The following is a 13,325-nucleotide window of genomic DNA, read 5'->3' on the forward strand; positions in this document are numbered from 1 at the left end:
CAAGTGGCAGGCAAAGGAGGTGAAGAAGGGACCTTCAGAGTGGAATGAGAAGTTTCACCAATGCCAGATGTTGCATAAAGTTCAATGAAAGTGAGGAAGGAATCTGGTAGATTTTACAGTGAGCATTTCATATAATGCCCTTTGCCAGATCATTTTCAGTGGAATAGTGGAGATAGAACTCTCGATGTAATGGGGCGAAGTGTGAAGAGGTGGAGAAATTTAAATAGCATGTGTAGACTATTTTGGGGAACTTAGCTGTGAAGGACAGGAGACGAGGTGGTAACCACTCATAGACATAGGAATAGGGGACAAGGTTTTTAAAAAAGAAGGTGTGAGAGGCTTAAGCTTATTTCTAAATAGGGGAAGGAGTCCCCCGTGTGGAGGAGGAAAATACCAGCAAGGGATTCAATCCCAGGAATGGGCTTTTATGGGAAGAAAGGAAAGCACTGCTTGGTGTTCATGTACATGTCACTCAGCCCGTCCGTCCGTGTTGAGCCACTGCTTTTTCTTTTAAAAGCTACAAAGGGTATCCGACCCAACTCTGATACTTATATCAAGCACCTTTAAATGAAAGGTGGACTTAAAAAAATAACAGCTTTATTGAGATATCAGTCATATATAAAAGGTGGAATTTATCAGCTCTTTCTCTATGTGTTCCCCCTTCCATTTCATACTGAAAACCTCATCTGCTCTACCACTTATGGACATTTTTTTTATTGGTATAAACAGGTGATTTGTTTTCCCTACTGCTGGAAGTGAAGAGCTTTTTAAGCAAGAGAATTACTGCTTAGCTCCTGAGAAATTTTGGACTGGGACTTTTGCTGTTCATATCAGCAAGTGATTTTTGTTGTTTTTGTTAAATTATTTCATCTACATTCTTCATCCTGAGTATTTGGCATACAAATTCCCCCTTTTGAGGGGGGAATGATGGATAAGAATAATTAATATTAGCTGAAAAGACAGACTGAAAATCTGGGGACTTAAGTTCTGTTCCCTTTGTAACATTAGCTAGTTTTATGACTTTAAACAAGTCACTTTGTTTCCTTATCTCTAAAATAAATGTTCTTGAGGATCCCTTCAAGACAGAATACTATGCTTTTTTGATTTCTGTTTTGTGTAGCATTTTGTGGAAGAGTCACTGGATTAAGGTCTTTTAAAATTAATTTAAAAACGTATATATCTCCAAATTACTAGCTTGAGAATTTGTTAAAGAATAATTATTGATTTTCTTTACTAACAAAAGAATTTTTAATGACATACCAGTGAGTATTGAGAACACTTTAGCTACAGTCACCCACAGTCAGCTGATATTTAGCTGATATTTAGCTGACTGCGGAGAAGTCATGTGTTTTGAATATAAGAATAGGCACTTTCAGATGTTCTCTGAGTGCCAGTAATTAGAGTAAGCCTTAATCCACTGTGCTAAAAATAACCAAACATACCTTTCTTCTTACTAGTCTATTATTAATTTTACTTCAGTTTTAGACTTACAAATAGGCACTAAGAGAACAAAATGAGCTCATTATTGAATTTTTAAAAACCACTTGGTCCTAAATATAGGAAGTACACTTCAGGTTCTCTTGGTAATCTTTTACTAAATCAGTATGGCATTTTTTATTTCTCTTCTCTTCAAAGCTCTTAAAATATTGTTTTGAGCATATTTTAATTTTTGCCAGGTATGGGATTACTTTAATGCAATTGCTGGCTATAGTTTTTAATGTAAAACTTGGGCTCTAGAGTCAAATTGCTGTTCCTAGGCAGGTTACTCAAACCTGGGTCTCTTATCAATGCAAGTAATAATGGTATCTCATGGATACGGTTGTTGTGAGGATTAGAATGGTAAAATATGCAAAAGCCTTAGCTAACATTTAGTGTCCCATGTAGGGCAAGGATTCAGTGAATGGTACTTAATTATTATGCTTCTGTTTTTTCTTTCCCTAAGCTTTCTGGAAAGAGGCACATCATTATCCTGATAGCTATCTGTTCACCTACACCAAAGAATTCATTAATTTGATTATTCTTTTTCCATTCTGAGTGAAAGTAAACATTACTGGCTGGGGCTTAGACACATCGTTCCTGATGATTTTTAAATTAATGCTTCCAAGTGATTCATGCAGTTTAGGACCTTTGACTAGTGTTTAAGTGCTTTTTATTTGTAAGGAAAGAGGCAGTACTGTGGATAAGGAGCGAGGATGGTAAGAGCATTAGATTGTTTAATAGTAGCATGAGGAAATCTTAGAGTAAAAGGAATTTTACTTGAAACTGTTAGTAAACTTTGTATAATAAATTATTTAGCATTCTGTTCCTATCAGCTAGTCATATCTGGTTTTTAATCTACCATTTTTATGTCAGTCCCTTTAATCTTTAGTTTTCTTAAATCAGGGAATCTTATGTATCATTTATCAGTTTCCCCAAATTCAAAGTTCTATTTAATGAGCACGGGTTAGGGAGGATGGAGAGTTGGAATACTCCATTCTCTTTTAAATAGATAGACAAAAACAGAGTAGTGATGGGAAAGAGAGGGAGCACTTTGTTAAAGTTGGCATTGATGCCCTGTTTTGTCTTCCATGACTTATTCCCTTCACAATGATGATAAATGAACACATGTGAATACCTCCTCTCAATAAGACTGCAGGAGCCCCAACATTTTAAATAACTTACTGAGTGTGGAAGACACATAGAGTAGACATGCACAAAGTCATGATAAATATGCCAAGTGAGTTTGTATGACACAGTGGAAAAAGGCCTGGAGTTAAGGTCAGAAGATCGGGTCTCTTATCCCACTACTAGCACTTGTAGGCGCTGTACTCTTAAGCCTCGGTTTTTTGTTTTTGTTTTTGTTTTTTTTTTTGTCTTTTTTTAATCTGTAATCAATGATGAAAGATAGTACTTGCTGTTGAAAACATCAAATAAGATGAAATATTTTAATAATGAAATTAATGCTGTTGTGTGAATACTAGTTATTTTCACACTAAGGAGCAAGAATTCATTGAGACTCAAAACAGGTTGTTTGTGTTATTTTGTATACAGTATTATTTTACATTAATGCTATGAGCAGTAACTGCCCATTGTGTTTTCTAAAAATCAATTAAGTGATCTTCAGTGAAAATTATAATCTCCACTGAGATATTCTATGTTTAGCCTATCTTAGGTTTTTATTTTCTTTCTTTTCAAAAGGCTTAAGTACATGTAAACCATTTTAAAATGCCCTTTTAATCCTCCTCAAAGGACTTGCTATGCCTCAAGGTTGAAGTTTTGCTTTCTTGGGTCAAGCATCACCTGATTCCGTATGCTAGAATCCTAATTTAAAGGAAAATATAAGTTTCCCAACCTTATTCCCTCTTCTAGGGTAAATAAACTACACTTCAGTTCAACAGTGTAGAACTTGGTAAATTTGAGGACAGGTCTCTTGTTTCCCTTAAGTGATAGGAACTTTCTGTTCTCTTTCTCTAACTTCTGTAATAACGTGGAGCTGTTGTTCTTTTCGTGTGGTTTATTCCATAATCCTAGAAACCTTTTTAAAAATAATTATATGCTGTTAGAAGTCAAGAGCATAGTTACCCTTGGGGATGGGAGGTTGTGACTGGGAGAGGGTAGCAGAGGAGTTTCAGGGTTCACTAGTGTTCAGCTTCTTGATCTGGGTGCTGGTATATAGTTGAGTTCACTTTGAAAATTTATTGAGCTTGTAGGACTTAAGGTCTTCTCTGTGTGTATATTATACATATTCCAATAAAATATCCCAAAATATTGACCTCATCTTGACATTATCTTCAACAAGTCCTCCGTCAGTTGAAAGGTTTCATTTTCTTCTCTGTACTTATAGTTTGAATTAATCTGTTATGTATTTTGTTTTAATTAAGTAAACTTAGGAAAAACCTGGGTCTGCTGTGTTTTAAGATGTTTATAGAAAAGAACCTGAAAGGAAGAAGGGCAAAATCACTTATTCTTTCTAAGTGGTATGATTATTTTGTTTTTTTCTTTTTGCTTGCCTATGCTTTTCAAAATTTCTCTTATGCATTTATTACTTTTGTAGTCTACGAGAAAAATCTGTACTGTTGTGAAAGAAGAAATAAACTGTATAAACTTGGGGCCTTTCATAATAGGATGTGAAAATATATTTAGAAAACATGATTACAGGGTAATAGTTTTTTTCACATTTGTACTTCGTTACAGATATGCTAGTCTATATTTTTGCTGTGCTATTGAGGATCAGGACAATGAACTAATTACCCTGGAAATAATTCATCGTTATGTGGAATTACTTGACAAGTATTTCGGCAGTGTGAGTAGTATTTTATTTTAGGAAATTGAATGCCATAGTATTTTTTGGAACCTTTTCTCTAACAAGTTTATTATTTGGTTGTCTTGGGGATTCTAACCGCAGGAGAGGGCGGGAATGACTATTTCTTGTCAGTGGGCCTGGTCAGTTCCTAACTTTCAGAATTGCTGGCCCTGCAGACGTAACTCATTTAATTAAGATGGTAAGGATGAGGTTTAAAATAGTGAAATATAAACAAGTCCAACGACAAACATTAATATCCTGTAAGTGCTTAGTATAGAATTTAGATTTGGTTAGCAGTTCTGATCATGTTACCCAGGAAATACATGTTTAAAGATCAGTTTTTATTACTAGAAATTATTAAGTTGCCCACATTGGGAACATGCAGAGCCCAATCTTATTTAGCTTGTAGGAATATGTTTTCAAGTACTTGAGATTTGGAAATTAAGCTTACTTAAACCGGTGATACTTAGTCATATTTAGAAAGAGTTAAGATTGATTCACTCTGATTTGATTTTATTCACTACCTGGTAGTGAATAAGCATCTTCTGCTTCTGCAAGTTTTAACAATTTTTTCTTTTCTTTTTTTTTTTTCCTTTTCAGGTCTGTGAACTAGATATCATCTTTAATTTTGAGAAGGCTTATTTTATTTTGGATGAGTTTCTTTTGGGAGGGGAAGTTCAGGAAACATCCAAGAAAAATGTCCTTAAAGCAATTGAGCAGGCCGATCTACTGCAGGAGGTAAGCTACTTGTTCTCTTCACTAGGCACTAGCATGTTTTGCTCTTGCTGGGGAAGTCTCAGTCATCATTCTTACAGTTTCAGAAATTACTCTGAAGCATGCTTGGCATGTAGTGTCCATCCATTTGCAGTTTATTGACTGGAATATGTGTCAGTCACGTCAACTCAGTTATCTATGGCTGGATGGTTCAGTTTGGAGATAGTCTATCGGTCAGGCCTCTTCCCGATGGCCCTTTTTGGACCCTAAAACACTGGAGTCTAAACCTTTAGAGGACAGACTACTTGAAGAAGGGAAAAGATTGGCTGAAAGTAGCAGTAGGTTGAGAACTCTCCATCTATTGCTTCAAATTGTTTAAGATAACCCCCTTTTTCATTAGTGTAGATAATCAGGAGTTGACTGTGAGATTATGACATTTTAATTCCAAATTGGCTCATATTTTTACCTCATGTCCATTAAATGCAAAAGTAGCCAAGCAAATGATAGTGTTTTCTAATTATACTTCTTGTAGAAACTTCTAGTTTTTTTTGCGTTAGCAAAACTAAACAGTATTTGCATTTCTCTTTGCTTTTCTTAAATAACAAACCATGTTCTGTCAAACTGCATTTTTGTCTTACCTCCATATCCCCAGATGTGTAACTCCCTTTTCTTTCTAATTACCATAGTCATCTTGGGTTAATCGTGCAGTTGATGCTGATGTACTTTCTATTTCTGAAGCTTAACATTTCGTAGATAAGACTACCTTTTTCTAAAAACTTAATGATACCTTAATTCAGATACCAAATTGAATTATACTTTAGAGCTAATTGTGATTTTTATCATATGGAAAGCTTACAGCGTGAGAAGTAATTAGTAAATACTGAAAAATGAAATGTGTTTTCACTAAAGTAGTTGTTAAGTGTGTGTATGCATGTATATAAAAGTCTTGAATATTTTTGGCTCACTGGTTCATTTTCCAGAAGTATTGAAAATATGGTTTTGTATTTCCAGTTTATTTTAGTCCCTTCTTTGTTACATACTTGTTTATCAGTTTGTTCTTTTTTTAGTCACCAAAGGAGACTTTAAGTCCCATTTTTTAGCCTTGGATGCATTCAGTTTTAAGGGAATGAAATAAGGGGAGAAGAGTAACTTGCTTTCTCCATTTTAACTTCTTAACTCTTGGACTCTGTGAGGAAGGGAAAGCTATTTGAGAATCTCACTGCATCAGTCACTGACTGGGACAGTTGTGGGGATTGCTTGAAGCTGAGATGACATCATCTGAATAGACATCTACTAAATGTCAGACAATGCATTGTACACTTAATGATCTTGTAGTTATCAGAAGAGTGGTTAAGGTGCCTGCAAAGGTGAAGTATTAGATTGGCAGCCCTCATGCCATCTACTCTTCAGTAGTGAAATGAACACAGACCTTTTGCCTTGTGTGTACAGTTTGCGACAGTGGTTTACCAATTGATTGGAAATGTTATTCTGGAGGTTTGTTTTTAATATCAGGTGTGCTGACTATAAGCATATACTCTACTATTGTAAAATTGGTTTTTAAAGTTAGTATCTCCTTATTTTGCTGTTCACTTATCAGACTTTTTAAAAAATTAGGTCAAAACCAGGATTAGAAATTGGAAATTTTTCATATATGTCTTCCCTTGATCACTTTCATATTTTGTCACAGATCTGTATTCTGCTCTGTCAGAACATGGCATTTCTTCCAAGTTTTACCATCATTTCCTGATTAATTACATTTGCTTTAAAATGTATTTAAAGTTATTGAAGTTCAACTTTTAATTTTAATATTTTTCCTGGAGAGTAAATTTTTGTTTGTTTGTTTAAGATGGAGTTTCGCTCTTGTTGCCCAGGCTGGAGTGCAATGGCACGATCTTGGCTCACTGCAACCTCTGCCTCCTGGGCTCAAGCGATTCTCCTGCCTCAGCCTCCCGAGTAACTGGGATTACAGGCTTGCACCACCATGCCTGGCTAATTTTGTACTTTTAGTAGAGACAGGGTTTCACCATGTTGGTCAGGCTGGTCTCGAACTCCTGACCTCAAGTGATCCGTCCCCCTTGGCCTCCCAAATGCTGGGATTAAAGGCATGAGCCACCGCGCCCGGCTGTGCCTAGATTTTTAAATGCTACTGGGAAATTGCTGTAGACCTTAGAATATGACAGCAATGTTAAGTTTACCATAGAGCATATATTTAGTATTTAAATATACTAGAGGATAAAAACATTATTGCAGATCCATATTTATTTGTGTGTGTATATGTACATATGTATATATATTTCCCTATGGGAGTATTTTAATAGTTAATGTTGTCCTTCTGTTTGAAGTACTATTTTTATGTCTTTTTTTTTTTTTGAGTTGGAGTTTTGCTTATCACCCAGGCTGGAGTGCAGTGGTGCAATTTCGGCTCACTGCAACCTCCGCCTCCTGGGTTCAAGCAATCCTCCTGCCTCAGCCTCCCAAGTAGCTGGGACTACAGGTGCACACCGCCATGCCCAGCTAATTTTTGTATTTTTAATAGAGACAGGGTTTCACCATGTTGGCCAGGCTGATCTCAAACTCCTGAAAGGTGATCCACCCACCTGGGCCTCCCAAAGTGCTGGGATTACAGGTGTGAGCCACCGTGTCCGGCTTATTTTTATGTCTTTAATTGGAGAAAGTAAGTGTAGAGAGAAAAGCATAGGATGACTATGGTTGGTCCCATGTAAAATTTTCCTTACCCCCTTGTAACCTTTGTTTAAAATAAAGAAATGACTACTGTTAATTACAGTTCCTTTGTCTTTAGAAGAAAGCTGTGGTCCTACTTCTCTTCTGTGACTGCTTTTACATTGCTTTGTACATGAAACTGAGTTCTACATTGAGACATTGTCTATTTAGCAGTCTGAGTGAACCATTTTTCTTAGCCATGTAGGTCTTGGGGAAGCAGTAGGTGGTGGTCCATTCTGAATTTAGAGTGAGAATACATTGTAGGTTAAGGCCATTAGGAAGCCAAGCTCAAGTCTGTGTGGAGCAGTAAGGCTTCAGGTTATTCTGTTCTCTTAATCAACATACTCTGAAAAGAAATGTAGGAATGACAAGATGCATGTTTCCTAAAAATAGATTCATTTATATTTTTGATGCATGATACAGGTTTACATCTGTGGGAGAGTATTTGAATATTATGTTCATAAAATAGCGAGTGGAATAAGAGAAAAAGCACTCCACAAACTGCTGGAAAACTTTTTGTTTTGGATACCATGACAACAAAAATAATTATGATGGTAACTAATGCTTGAGTATGTGAGGCCCTGGGCTCAGCAGTTTGCTTTAAGCATCCTGTGCTAATCCTCAAGACATCCTGTGAAAGGTTAGAGGTAGCCTCATGAGAAAGTGGAAGCTCACTGAGGTTCCATGACTGGTCTGAGGCCACCTGGTTAGCAACTGGCAAAACCAGGATTCTAAACCCAGATCTACTAGGCTTCACAGCTGTGTAAAATCTTAACCACTGTGTACTCCCCCCAACCCCAGTTATGTATTGTCTTGGTATATATATTTTAAATGTTCTGTTTTAGATACGAACTTCTTTGTTTCTCAGTCATACAGTGAGAAATTCATAATTCTCCCAGAGGTTTTTCTATGTGGAAAAGACAGTGCTATCTTTGACTTCTTAGACTGCAAATTTTTATTGTCCAGATTATCAGCAGTTGGAATTTTTTATTGGATATGTAGATATAAATAATACTTTTCAACCTGTTTCTTGTTGGATTGATCAAAATGCTGGATTTGTAACTTTTTGGGTTTTATAGTTTGGGATATAGCATTCACTTAATCAATTTCATGAAATGATTCTGCTTCCGAAATTGTAAATATAGCTGTGAAGATCTCAATTCAGACTTACATTTGTAGTAGAAGTCCTAATTGGTTAATTTTAATCTAATTTTTCATGTATCATGATTTTTCCACTTAGTGTCAGGTCTTTTACTTGAATTGATTATTTCTAAGCACCAAAGATGACTTTGAACTTGTATCTGTTGGCTTAAAGGTATATGCAAATCTCAATGATTTTGATTTTTTAAAAATTTGTGAAATATACATTTCTATCCTTAAGAATGCTTATTTTCTTCAGAAAAAAATTTTTAAAAATGTCTCTTACCCAATTTGTATAAACACGTAGTTTAAGGTAATCCTTCATTTTATAGCCAAATAGGGAAAAGGGTCAGTGGATACAGATTTTCTGTTAGCATATTACAGTCAGTAATAAAAATGTAACATTAAATGTATATTCAAATAATAGTTGCTAAAATATTAGCAGACATTGTGATTAGATAATAAAGATATCTTTTTTTATTTTACTTCATTACTTGGTAAATAAGGGATTAGTTTTGACATATCTAGACCAAACTTCATGTTTATTCCTTTTGGTGTTTGGTTGTATGAATACATAATTAGATTTGGGGGTAAAGCCCAGAAATTGGCCCATTATCCATTTTTTAATGTTTGGCTGTCTTAACATGCCACTGGTACTAAAGTTGATTCTTAAAGTACAACATGCTGAAATTCCTAAATTGATACTCTTTGCAATACTTGGAATACTTTTCCCCACCACCTATTTTAAGCTAGATTTTTGGAGGGATAGGGTGGGGGGTGGTGTTGTAGTTGGATTTGTTTAAACACACACATATATAATGAGAAAGGAAATAATAGCATGGCTTTTTTTCTGTAAAGTCAAGCACTTACCAGTTTTTCTCTGCTCTTTAATTTTATAGAGCCAGAATGAAGAATGGGGAGGTTTGTCTGAGGATATCTTATGATAAAGAGCAGTCTAAGGCTTTAGTCCCTTTGATCCCCAACTTATTTATTGGTAACTACTAAATTTACCATTTTTGTGGCATGGATAAAATGGAGTGCTATGCAAATACTGTTGCACGTGAGATGATATCTAAGTCCTTGCTTGATCCGTGAAGATCAAATAGCTAAATACTGGGCATTTGGGCTTTAACCCTTAGCGGTTGATGCATGATGGTGTTGATTAGCGCTTTGAGATGTGTCAACCTTTCTTTTTTATACTAACAGCATCATTTTGAAATTTGTGGTGTTTTTTTCTTTTGAGCTTTGTTTGCTGTTGGTATTTTTTCTCACTAAAGTAATCTGTGAAATGCAAAATAAGTGAGGTACCAAAAGCAAGCATTATACTCATGAATTTGCTTTTACTTCGAGATGATCCACTTTATGAATAGATTTACTGGATTTGCAGCTGTTTATCTGCCTCATCTAGAAAGTGGTACTCTACGGAGGATTAGTGCTGCTAAAATTGATTTGTTTTAGTGCTGGGGGCTGCATGATATATCTTAGTACTATGCTATATTTTTGTGAAAGTAATAATCTGTGGGACCGCACACAAATGGAAAGGTAAGAATCTTAGGAGAAAAGTGATTTCTTTTAAAAAATGAAGCTTTTGTAACTTAAAATTATTTTAATAAGTACTTTTTGAAGTATTGAATAACATCTCTTTTAATATGAAGTTTTGGATTTTTTAAAGGTCAGCTCTTGATATAATTAAGAGTATTTGGGCTGAGCCCGGTGGCCCACGCTTGTAATCCCAGCACATTGGGAGGCTGGGGCAGGTGGATCGCTTGAGCCCAGAAGTTTGAGACCAGTCTGGGCAATGTGGTGAAACCCCGTGCTTACAAAAAGTTAAAAAAAAAAGACTAGCTGGGCATGATGGTGTGTGTCTGTAGTCCCAGCTAATTGGGAGGCTGAGGTGGGAGGATTGATTGAGCCCAGGAGGTCCAGGCTGTAGTGAGCCATGATCATGCCACTATATACCAGCCTGGGTGGCAACAGAACTAAACCTTGCCAGAAGGAGAGGAGAGGAGAGAGAGAGAGAGGAGGAGAGGGGAGGGGAGGGGAGGGGAGGGGAGGGATATTTGGGTGTGCTAGTCAAACTCGAGAATATCTTAAATTGTTTTAAAAAGCGAGATGCTTCCAAATATATACAATAATGTCATTTAATAGCAAAAAGCATTTTGATATAAATCCTCTTAGAATTTGCTTAAATAAGACAAACTCATGTAACTCCTTTGTAATTACTACTGTTCATGTTAAAACCTTCAAGCCTAACTCTTTCTTTTAAATTGGGTTTAAAGTTAACAAGACTATAGTCTTTTCTTGCCAGTGTACTTTAGTTTTTTTTATAGGTAAACTCAATCAGGGTTTATTATAACAAATTCTGGATAAATGAAGTTTGATTACATTAATGCTTGAAATGGAAATGCTTGAAAAGAAGGGCAGAAAGCAGGACAAATGTTGCCTTTCATTTTACATTTAGTAAGAAACAGTTTGGCTGGGCACAGTCAAACTCAGACCTGTAATCCCAGCACTTTGGAAGGCTGAGGTGGGTGGATCACTCGAGGCCAGGAGTTCGAGACCAATCTGGCCAACATGGCGAAACCCCATCTCTACAAAAAATACAAAAATTAGCTGGGCGTGGTGGCGCACACCTGTAGTCCCAGCTACCTGCGGGACTGAGGCACAAGAATGGCTTGAACTCGGGAAGCAGAGGCTGCAGTGAGCCGAAATCTGGCCACTGCACTCCAGCCTGGGTGACAGAGTGAGATTCTGTCTCAAAAATAAATAAATAAAATAATTTGGCCAGTGTCCTTATTCACTGGTTCTCAGGTTGTCATCATTTTGCTTTGTGTGTTTTTGAGCCTTTTTTCTTTGTATGCTTTTCAAAATTTTGAGGATTTTCCCCTTGCTATTTTTATTCTACTTTTCTTTTCTTAAATGCTGATCCTGACCTAGTAATTGGAATTCATGAGCCCTAGGGTTGGAACCTACACAGGGACCTGCGAAGAGAATAGTCTGTGGTGTCGGTGGTGATTTTTTTTTTAATTAAAAAATACTTTCTGAAAAATTTCAGGTTCGAGTCCTTTTTTCACCTACTGACATTTTCTTTTGTTTCCTCTGATGCCTTTTTTTAAAAATAAAAATTCCCATTCTGGAAAAATTAGCAAATACAGGCAAACACACTAGAATATAATCTTACCCACCAACTAGAGCCAATTAGATTAACTCAGTGGTTCCCATGGGGTGGGAGTGGTGCAGTTGTGCCCCTGTAGGGGACATTGGGTAGTGTTTGGACACATTTTTGGTTGTCACAACTTGGGGTGCAGTGCTACCGGCATCCAGTAGGTAAAGACCAAGGATGCTGCTGAGAATTCTACAGTGCACAGGATAGCCCCTTTAGAACAAGGAATTATCTGGCCTCACATGTCAGCTGTACCCAGGTTAAGAAGCCTTGGTTTAATTTAACACTATGGAGTAAATACTCCATTTACATTTATAGACTGCTATATCTTTTCAATATTATATGTAGGCCACAGTATAAATAACTGACTAAAAATTAATCTAAAATGCAAAAAATCAAGAAAGGATAAATGTGCTTAAGAACACACAAATAGCTATACAAATCCTTCCTAGGCCGGGCGTGGTGGCTCACGCCTGTAATCCCAGCACTTTGGCAGGCTGAGGCAGGTGGATCACAAGGTCAGAAGATCGAGACCAACCTGGCCAACATGGTGAAACCCTGTTTTGAGACAGGGTCTCACTCTGTCACCAAGGCTGGAATGCAGTGGCGCCACCGTGGCTCACTTGCAGCCTTGAACTCCTGGGCTCAAGTGATCCTCCCACCTCAGCCTCCCGAGTGGCTGGGATTACAGGTGCACACCACCATGCCCAGCTAATTTTTTAAAAATTTTCGGTAGAAATGGGGTCTCGCCATGTTGCCAGGAGTGGTCTCGAACTCCTGGGTTCATGCAATCCTCCCACCTTGGCCTCCCAAAGTGCTGGGATTACAGGCGTGAGCCAGTGCACCTGGCCTCTTCTTTTTTATTTTAAAAGCACAATTAACTGTTAAAGTGATTTGTCTTTAGTATTTGATAACTATACTAGAGCGTTGTTTATAAGATGTAGTAAATTATCGTCATCATTATTTTTAAGACAAATTTATAAGACAAATGTAATAGAAGTAGATTAATAGCACAATAGAAAAAGATGGCAGAAAACATGAATATGTAATTCACAGATGAAGGCAAAACAAATGGTCCTTTTATTAAAGGAATGCAAATTTAAAAATCAACTAGACCCTTTTTTTTGTTTGTTTCTTCTTGGATTGGCAAAGATGAGCACTTAAAAGTTGTATTTTGTTTTGGATGATTAGTTTGGTTATGTCTACTAATGACTAAATGTGTGCATACCTTTTGACCCATTAGTTATACTTCAAAGAATTTTATGCAACAAAAATGTACTGAGACACACTGCTTAGTATAATAAG

General features: G+C 36.6%; 1 protein-coding gene across 4 annotated transcripts in view; it reads left to right on the plus strand.

The window, feature by feature from the left end:
* Window positions 1-13,325, plus strand: part of LOC105478165 (adaptor related protein complex 1 subunit sigma 2) — a 28,307-nt gene that overhangs the window by 4,687 nt on the left and 10,295 nt on the right. For 3 of the 4 annotated variants that reach the window (XR_011618184.1, XR_011618185.1, XM_011735215.2), the window contains exons 3-4: window positions 4,174-4,282; window positions 4,883-5,020. Coding sequence is in view for 1 of the 4 variants with exons in the window: in XM_011735215.2 (XP_011733517.1) it covers window positions 4,174-4,282; window positions 4,883-5,020 (247 nt within the window). In the remaining 3 variants the exon portion in view is untranslated. Of the gene's footprint in view, window positions 1-4,173; window positions 4,283-4,882; window positions 5,021-9,756; window positions 9,852-13,325 lie in introns of all 4 variants that reach the window. The other variant, XR_985190.3, reaches the window with a different exon arrangement.

Source organism: Macaca nemestrina, chromosome X (assembly GCF_043159975.1).
Source record: "Macaca nemestrina isolate mMacNem1 chromosome X, mMacNem.hap1, whole genome shotgun sequence".
Lineage (NCBI taxonomy): Eukaryota > Metazoa > Chordata > Mammalia > Primates > Cercopithecidae > Macaca > Macaca nemestrina.